Below are 10232 nucleotides of genomic sequence, written 5' to 3'. Positions count from 1 at the left end.
CGCCCACGACATCAGAACGGAGCCGGGAAAGACCGTAAGACTACGACCATACCGAATCCCCGAGGCCAGACGGCCTCCCATTTGGTCTTCATGGAGCCCCGGCAACGTTTCAGAGGCTCATGGATAAGGTACTGAGGCCACATCAGGACTACGCTGCTGCATACCTCGACGACATTGTCATCCATAGCACATCATGGGAGAAGCATCTGCAGCACCTAGCCGCCGTCCTCCAGGCCTTACGAGAGGTGGGACTGACAGCCAACCCTGCAAAGTGCCTCCTCGCCGCGGAGGAGGCGAATTACCTGGGGTACACTGTCGGCCGAGGAAATGTGAAGCCCCAAGTGAAGAAGGTGGATGCCATAACAACCTGGCCCCAACCCCAGACAAAATGACAGGTGAGAACATTTTTGGGGCTAGTTGGGTATTACAGACAGTTCATCCCTAACTTTGCTTCGGCAGCAGCCCCCTTGCATGAACTGACGCACCCAACGGGGTAAAGTGGACGGAACAGACCCGGTTGGTCTTCAATGCCTTGAAGAAAGCCCTCTGCGGGGAAACCATGTGTAGCCGTTCACGAGCTACCGTTGCCGGGTTCTCCGGGTATAAGGGTACGGACACACGTTACAATGAGGAAGGGTTTTTATTCTTATTCTTTTTATGGCTTTGTTTTAGCCGGTTTGCGTCGTCGTCGCTCCGCTCCACTCCTGAGCACCTGCTTCGACCCCTCCTCTGCGTCCTGCTCACTGTTTTAACAGGGGACAAACAATCATCCTGATGCTGTCCAGCTGTGCTAATTACCTCCCGGCAGCATTCCCTGAACCACTCACCCGTTCTCCCCCCTGCAGCTGAGCTAACCACACCCCGCCACCACAACGTGCTACACACCCCTGACTTTGGCAAGAGGTTTGTACTGCAGACGGATGCATCAGAGGTAGGGTTAGAGGCAGTCCTGTCCCAAGTACATGATGGAAGCAAATACCCCATCGCCTTTGTTAGCCGCAAACTATATCCCCATGAGAAGAATTATGCAACGGTTGAAAAGGAGTGCCTAGCAGTTAAATGGGCGATAGGAAAACTAAGGTACCACTTACTAGGCCGAGAGTTTACACTGGTCACAGACCAAGCCCCCCTAAAGTGGATGGCCTTCAACAAAGACAGAAATGCCAGAATAACCCGTTGGTTTTTGCACCTACAGGACTTTAAGTCCACAGTGGAGCACAGAGCGGGAAGGCTACATGGGAACGCCGATGCCCTGTCAAGAAGGGACGACTGCCTGTGGACTGCCGCTCCCCATCGTGGTTCGGAGCTGAGTGGGGGGTGGGAGGGGTATGTGAGAGCCCAGCTGGTGAGCAGTGCCCCACATGGCTTGGAGTAGCCAGGCGACGGCCACCAAGAGGCGTGGTAGTGGATGGGCGGTACTACAACAGGTGGCCCTAAGTGCACCTCCCAGGTGTTTTGAATCAGATCCACAATCAGGAGCCTGTAAAAGGGAGGGTGAGACGAGATGACACGGAAAAGGAAACGGACCGAAACTAACCTCTCTCTCATTCTCACTCCAGGACGAGTCCAGCTGCTAAGCATCCTGATGCCTCCGGCGATCCCGGTGAGTTTGTTTTATGCCCCCTCCCCTCTTCCCCTCAGATTATAATGAATAAAACTTCCGTTCGATTTTCTGCAACCCTTGGGTTTTGACTGCTCCTTTATTCCCACCTGAAGCCACTGACCCCCCTCGGAAGACCGGGCGCCCACACTGTCCATTCACTCCACACTAGCAGCAGCTGAAGCGTTCACCCCTACAGTACATTCTCAAACACATGCTGCTTGAATGGTCTTTTATAAATAAGGAATAAAAACACGACAGTTATCATTAAGGTGCAAATGTTTTCAAAGAAAGGTCAGATTCCTCCTTTTAGAAAGAAATTGACCAAACATCCTGAGATTCTAACAACACGGGGGGAATGAACCCAGGTCAGAGAGAGCTCTTTGAATCTGTATCATTTAAACAGTAGTGCGTTGGAGAACTATGATGCATTCAGGTAACACAAACACACTAAAGTCTCTCTCTGGAGCCAGTTATTGGCGTCTTGGCTGAGCTACAGTGATGGTGGTTACATCTGATGGTGGTTTGATCTGAAGGTGGTTACATCTGATGGTGGTTACATCTAATGGTAGTTCTATCTGATGGTGGTTACATCTAATGGTAGTTCTATCTGATGGTGGTTCTATCTGATGGTGGTTATTCCAATGTGAGGATTTCACGTCAGAGGATGTTGGATGTGTACAGACTGTAAAGCCCTCAATGCATGACCTGCTCCCTCTGTGAATACAAAGGCCTCACTAAAAACTAACAAAAACAGTTTCTTGGTTTCAGATTTTTAGGAAATGTTTTGATATGTGAGGGATTGGCGCGGCACTGCAGCAGGTCGTCTTGGTGAAGAATTTACCCGGCGGTCCATTTTCTGACCCTAAATTTTGGCCAAGAAATCAAGGTCGTGACTAAAAGAACGAGGTCTCGGATACAAGTGGCCGAATGAGAGTCGTCCGTAGGGTGACTGGGCTCAGCCTCAGAGATCATCAAGAGGGACCTTGGACTTAACTTCTGTGTGTGGAAAGGTGTCAGGTGGTTTGGGAACAACGCTTCCCCACGGGATCCCCCAGAATGAGCTGGCAAATATCGCGGGGAAGAGGGATGTCGGGGTTATTCTACTGGGCCGCTGCCACCCAAACCTGAACCCGGTTAAGCGGAGGAAAATGGATGGACTGGATGGATTGATGGAATATACAAGATAATAGATGATAACAATTGCACTATTTTCAGTGTCAATCTGTCTACGTTCAAACAAACATCTGCATCAACCTTGTGATGAACAATCTGAAGGACAGCATCATGAAATCTGAACTGACAATTCATTCATTACTCTTCTGTGATTATGAGTGATTTACAAAGCAAATCTGTTTACCAAACACGCCATTTAATAACAGCGTTTAAAGGTACACTTTGTCGTCAGTCATAAAAAGAAGAACAGAATAGCCAAAAACAAACCAACAGCCCGGCAAGAAAACACAAACATCGACCAACCAGCTGAACCTCTGAGAGCATTTGAAAACAACACTATAGCTTCTAATCTTCAGCGATGGGGCGGGGCTACAGTTTACATGTTTATCGTTACAGTATCTTTCAGTCATTCAAATACAAATTTTCCAATTGAAACACTATAACCTCTTCACACTCTGTTGATCCATCTGTCATGTGTGTAGTCTGGTCCCTTTCCTTGAGGACGGGTCCTGCGTGCATCTCTTGGGGCTGGACGCACGTGCAGCTCACGGCCAGGGCAGGACACTCTGGGCGGCTGTGGACCAGCGGCAGTTGGAGATGCTGCAGGAGCAGGACTCAATCATCATCACCCGCTGCAGGGTGAGCCTGTTTTCGGGGCAACGGAAAACCATCCGCACTGTCCTGGTGTGGGAGGGGCTGCAGCAGCGTCCATCCTGACAGGTCAAGGCGCAGAACCTGGGACGGTAGGCTCTGGTGCTCCAGCAGCCCTGCTGCTCCAGCTGAAGGGACAGAGGGGAATTGTAGCTGCTCTCGCACCCCCCCGACCCCTGAAATCAACCGGGACAGGAAACATTGATGGAAGGATGTGGTTACTCATGTTTCTTATATCCAGTGATATGTATAACGTTTTTTTCATTATAAGACATCCTCCACAATGTGAAAGTATTATGAATTATGAACATATTGTTAAAGTGACAGTAATCCTTAATGTGCCTCTTTGTTACTGTGTTGTTGTGAACTCATTTTCAATGAACGCTGGAGACATGAAGCTACAAACTGACACCCAACGATTGTTCATTAGTTCTCAAAGCTTTAAACAAATTGCATTGTTTCTTTTTTGTTCCATCTTCAAAATTGTTTTTAACAAGTTGCCAGTGTTATTAAACTACAACAACAAATGCTAGAGACCAGCAGAACACTTCAGCAGGGATTCACCAACAATGCAGCTGGCCGTGCTAGGTCATTTTGGTGTTTTTATCACTCTGGTATGAACATGGAATGACGCATTCACACTCCACCAGCTTCTCTCAGCAGGTTCAGCACAGAGGATCTCGCTTGAGAAGCCACAATGTGGGTATTGCATCACAGTAAAAATAGCAGTACAATGGCCTAATGCCTTTGGCAATGAAAGCTGTTGGCACAAATGGTATGCCAACTGAGGCAGCTTTTGTATTTATTTTAAAGAAGAAAGTAACTATGGTAACTATCTTCCACAACACGCAAGTAAATGTCTGCCTGCCTTTTGAAGAAAAACTTAAGATTTAACTCATCAGTGGCCACCAGCCTCTGGGAACCATGTTAAGTTTCTACATGGAGTTGTTCTGCAGCTGTTAAGAAAAGTTACAAAGCGGGGAATTTGGGCTGGATGTGCAGAGCTAAAGCTAACCTAACTTAAGGTCCATACAGGATCATCCCTTCTGTTATGTGGAAAGAATCATGGAGTCTCTGGAGGAAATAACACCATGGAGGAGAACTTCCCCACCTTGTGACTGTAACTGATTCATGTGTGTTAATACTGCACTGACCGGCTGCAGCGTTCGGGGCGCCGGCATCAGAGTCTGACATGGCCTGACCTGGCACAGTCTGGTCTCAGTCTGCGAGCGGCAAGCCCAGTTTCTGTTTGTGTTGCGAGTGGAAACACCTGGGCCACAGCTGTGAGAGCAGGGGCTCCAGTCTGAAGTCCACTCAATGCAGTTGGAGATGGAAACAGATTCCTGGCGCGTCTGCTCAGCTGGAAAGAAACCAAGAAGAGGAAAACATTCAACCTCGGCCCAGAGCGGAAAGTTGTTTAAAGTAGTTTGCGCTCACAGATGTTTCATACAGATGTTTGATCCTCCTGACACTTCTTTGGTATTGAAGTCTGTTTATTTCGTCACAGACCAAAAGTGACCTAAAACATGTGGTATTGACTGTTTGTCCATGTGTCCAAACCCCTGCTTGGACCAGTTTTCAAATGCTTATATTTGAATGATTTTACTCTCCCATATGTGACTCTTGAAGCCCCACAGAAATTACAACAACATTCAAATAACCTCTGTTGAAATGTTTACAGACATATTGGTTTGGTGTTGTCGATTATCAAAACCCCATTACCCGCTGATGGATTCAAGGAAATGCTGTTGTCCAAGCCCCCACACAACCACGCCTTGCAGCAGCGCCCTGGTAGTCGCACCAGCTGAGGCCTGTGGCACTCGTCGGCGGGCCTTTGCAGATCCTTGCTGCACAGGGTCACGCAGGTCACCCCTCCACCCAAACAGTGGCAGAGCAGAGCACAGGAGGGTTGAAATGTCTCTCCCTCCTCCAGCCTCCGGCCATTCATCTCACAGCCCAGCTCGTTCCAGCCTGCTCACAGCACAGGGAGGGGAAGGGGAAGGAAAGGGTCTTGTTCATTACCGCATTCTGTGCCAACTTCGACGTGAGTAATGGGACACTTGCAGACAAATAATCTGCAGGAAATGTTTTGATATCCAGTCATTACTGTAAGAACATTAGCAATAAACTCTTGCAGGATGCAGGGTGACTAGATTACGTGCTGCAGAGAGGATATGTTTATTTTTCTCATCAAAATGAGGGTATCAAGATCGGGAAACAGTGATAGCTAAGGTTTCCTATTGCCAACATTAGTAGACTAGTTTGATGCCAACTCTAGGAGGGAAGTTGCCAACACGGAACATCCGAGCCTTCAGGCCTTCACCCAAAGCCTCTTCCCCTAAAGGAGCGGTCCCACACTTTCTCTGTCAGGCCCCCTTTCAGGATACAGACACATTGTAAGACTTTTGAACTATTTGTATTATAATTCATAAACTCAAGAAAGTACACTTGCCTTTCCGAGATAACAGTTTGATTACATTTTGTAAATAAGTATTTAAGTTAATTGGCTGTTGAATGTTAAAACTGAAGTTGGGAACAGTTCAAAAATGTATTTCCACATTTAACACACCGTGTCTCTCCTTCTATCTCTTCCTCCCCGTCTTTCTCCCTCTATGTGCTTGTCCGCCTGTAACCTGAGCTGCTCTGGGAGGGGGGGGGCATGGTTCAAACACACAACACGTGTCAAGTCCTCGTGTGGGATTTGCTTTCGCTTTCACTTTGGGCCGCAACCCCCCCCTTTTGGCCCAAATGATCATAAAGGACGTAAACAATACTCAGTCGTTGAGGTGGCTGGTTCCCACACTTTGGCAGGGGAATAGAGAAACAATCCTTCCCCTCGGGACCATTTACGGCCCTTTGATAACTACAGATGCCTTTTGTTCAGTTGGAGGGTTTGTTTATTGCTTTCAGGGAAACTTCCAGAGAAATATTACAAATACTTATAAAAAAGATTACTCAAACAGTTTTGCCAGTATGTGCACCTACAGGTGTGATTCAGACTAGTGTGTGTCGGTGTGAGTGTATGGTGTGCGCACCGACACACTGTCCCGGCCCTCCGGGGAAGCTGGCACTGTAGTCACACTGCAGCCCTCGGCGGTCGTCACAGGGCAGCCGGTCGGTGCAGGCCTCGCCCTCCTGCCCGGCACACACCTGGCAGCAGCCGCAGCGGTCCGACACCAGAGGAACGCCAGCAGGGCAGCGCGGCGGGGCGGGCGGGCACTGACAGGGCCCAGAGCACAGGAGGCACCATACCTGGAGGGACGGTGACAGGACACAGCCGCATCACTCACACGGCTTGTTGAACTGGAATTTAAATAATTGTTTTGGTACAAAGAAAGGTATTGACACACACACAAATAAAAATTCCAATGAACTGTTTTCAGACTTCCAGAAGAAATAGCTCCAGTCTTGACAACACTGTCTTTGCAAAGACATGATACTGTTAAGATCTGGTCTCTACATGCTGTACTCATATCCCACTGTGTGATTCATCTGTATGTCACCGCACTTCTACACAGATTAATACAAGGGAAAGTGCATGAGGGCATCATGAGATTTCTTGTCTGATAAGATCAAATCAGACAAGCCTTTATTAGACCATATACTGCACATGCAGAAGGTCCCCCCCACCGCTCCTACATAGTTTATAGTTACTTGACCTCTTTTTTCTTTTTCTTTTTTTATGATAAATTTGGCTATTTCGCCCTCTTTCATTGTTGGTAAGAGTCTCTTTGCATCTTTGAATCTTGCATCTCTATAATTCTAATCATTTTGATTTTATTTAATTGAAATAATTTAAACATTTTGTTTAAAAATATAACTAAATAAACTTTGTTTACATGTTCATACCGGCCGGCTGTTTCAAAGAAACTAGAATAAAACTTGTATCATAACTCTGACTACTGCTATGGCTTAATCATCATTCGTCATCATGGTACGTAGATTGGTGGCAGCTCTTTCATTTGAATAATTTCCTCCAACGATCATAATCCAGTTCATTATGGAAATAGCAGGGACACCCCCCACCCAAAGGTCATCATACTGAGAGCCAACTTCAGCAACAGGTTGGAAATCCCCATACTATTTCATTATTTATATTTAATACTCCATGTAATTTCCCTACAACCGGAGAGAAGGTCAGGTCATTTTCTACAGAGGATATTAATATGTGCCTCACCTGAGTGATGATGCACAACAGCAGTGAGCAGATGAGCTGTGTGTCTCTTCTGTCCATCTTCCTCACCTCTGCCTCTGGAGCTGCTGCTGTTGTCCGTTCTCCTCCTCCTCCTCCTCCTCCTCCTCCTCCTCCTCCTCTACTGGACGCGAGCGTGGATGTCTTTGTTACAGGTGCTAGTCTTTGTTCATTTATACAGCCTGAGGTGTGATGTCATAGGCGGTGGACTGCAACGTAAATAGTGGAGAAGAATCTGGAAGCTGTGAGCGATGCCTTTCTGAACACCAGACTGGGATGGCATTATAATAAATAGATGTCCTTGTTAATGAGGGTCCACTATTACTGATCAACGGAGGGTCGTACACACTGTATTTACCCACCACAGTTTATTAACATGTTGTAATTGTATGGTCATTATAGTGTATATATATATAAAGTGTATATATATAACAGTAGCACAATGCAATAAGCCACAACTCTTGCATGGGAAAAGTCCTGTTGTGGATTCTTCCCGTCAGCAGTGAGGCCAGATAACTCACACGCATTAACCTCTGGAATAACTGTTATATTGCAAGTCCTTTCTATCGTAACAGGGACCAGTGAAAACACAGCCTCCTTTTTCAGCTTCCTGCTGTCCCCAGGTGGCTGAAATGTGAATAAAACCCTCCGGTAAGAGAAAGAAAACATCAATACATCTGAGTAAGTTGTTTCACATTATTATATTCATATATTAATAATCAACACTATGTCTGTGTGTTTGAATGTGTGTTTCTGAATGCATGTGTAGTACAACTACGTCAGGATGTGAATGCAGCTGAAGACTAACTGCTGTCACTCTGGTAGAACACTGCTGGCTGTTTGTCTCTATCTAGTGGTTGAATTGGATCAATACAAACAGTAGAGAAACAACATTCAATACAGTTGACAGTGACATTTTAAGTTAATCATATATATGATTAAACAAATTATTACAATAACAATCAGGAGCATGATGACATCAATTATTATCAGCAGTATTTTCTGGTCACAAACCCGTCCCACATGAACGTGATCCATAGGAGATGAACACCAGTCACATTTAACCCGGGGCGATGATTGGCTGGAATTTGTCTGTCGTTCTGTCCTCTCTCTGAATCTTTTCTCACTGTTTCTGTAAAATAATTATAATAATTATACAGATACCAGGCCGTTCCAGATGTTCCACTGGATGACTAGCTTAGAGTAGCAAACATCTTTACTAACAGCAGAACGCACCGCGTTGGGATCAGTGGTCAAACTGGTCAGTGACATGTGGGCTGAGCTGGTTGGAGCGGACAACCACTGGAAACCAAGTGAGAATCAGGAAGCACATCCGGGTGTTGGCATGCTGAATGTCTGTCGCATTCCAAATGTGCATCCCTTCGAGGGCGAGGGCAGAGCCTGAGGGGGGAACGACGAGGCCATTGTTGGGGAATAATTACACACATCACGGCTTGTCAACTCGAGAGTCAAATAAATCAGTCAGTGCTTATGCTGCCAAAAATATGAAGCTAGAATCACTGCATAGAATCACACAAATAGCATCCGCTATAAAGAATGTGATCAATATTTCAATGTAACATACGGTTATTGACCGATTGATAATGACAGATTTTCAGCATTGAGCTGTGATCGACTGATCCTTCATAAGGTGTTTGATGTGTGCTTTGAAAACTGAAAGTCCTCAGAACAAATATTGGTTAATTAAAAATATGTCTTTATAACGGATGAATTAAGACATCATAATACCTACTGGCCATGTCCGGTGTGATGACGTGAACTCACCTGATGAATTTACACATTGCTGTCATCTCCGTTTTGCATTTCCCATCCTCATTAAGCACCGACCCGGCAGTTGATCTAGTTGTAAATTAACATCCCAGTTATTCCCGATAGGCCGGTTGACGTGGGCCCAGCAGAGGTGACACACCCAGACATCGGGTTTCCTCAGCACTCTCCAGCTTTATTCACTGCCTCCACACGTCTCCTACACATTCCCATCACTGCTGATGTGCAGATATTAAGTCACACAGATTCAAGGTATTTCCATACTTTATTGAAACAAAGCCAAAACAAATATGTACAATCAAGGACTGGGTATTCCTATAAAATAAAAGGGTGGAGACAGGGAACAGTTCCAGACAGTCAGGATGAGAAGCAGAGGACTAAACACATGATCAGCCTGGACTCATTTGTTCAGCGGGTCCAGGGAGGCACACTTGCATAGAGGAGTGTTGTATGTAACACGGGGGTCCGTAGTACTCAACGGAAGGCATTACTCCTAATAGTGTAGACATTCTAAATACATTCATCCAGATCGGAGTAAAAAGTGAGTGCAGTGAACGATTAGCTCATCAACACTCCAAGACGATCGATTCTACCACCACTCACACAACGATGGAACATAAGTGGGCAACTGAGGTACAATTTTCACAGAGAAGTACATCATGGCCTACGTCGAACTTAAGGAGTGTAAACATCCGTATGAGTGTTAAACAATTTCCAACAATGCAAAGATAGAAGTCAAATGCTGTGGCACCTATTCCCAACCAATGGCATGACAATCTAAAGACCCCCCCCCCTCTGGCCTTGGAACCTGACAGCTGGTCTCTA

The 10232-nt window shown here is 46.2% G+C and overlaps 1 protein-coding gene across 1 annotated transcript; it reads right to left on the bottom strand.

The window, feature by feature from the left end:
• Positions 1-2846: 2846 nt before the first annotated feature.
• Positions 2847-9379, bottom strand: LOC119229749 (CCN family member 5-like). The gene is made up of 6 exons (XM_062563911.1): positions 9373-9379; positions 7605-7672; positions 6463-6679; positions 5150-5398; positions 4582-4787; positions 2847-3603 (listed from the first exon to the last, which is right to left on the bottom strand). Exons 1-6 carry the CDS (start codon positions 9377-9379, stop codon positions 3322-3324), a joined length of 1029 nt encoding a protein of 342 aa, XP_062419895.1. The 3' UTR covers positions 2847-3321.
• Positions 9380-10232: the final 853 nt, after the last annotated feature.

The sequence above is a fragment of the Pungitius pungitius genome, chromosome 8 (genome assembly GCF_949316345.1).
Source record: "Pungitius pungitius chromosome 8, fPunPun2.1, whole genome shotgun sequence".
NCBI classification, from domain to species: Eukaryota; Metazoa; Chordata; class Actinopteri; order Perciformes; family Gasterosteidae; genus Pungitius; species Pungitius pungitius.
This window is presented reverse-complemented; position numbering and strand designations above follow the sequence as displayed.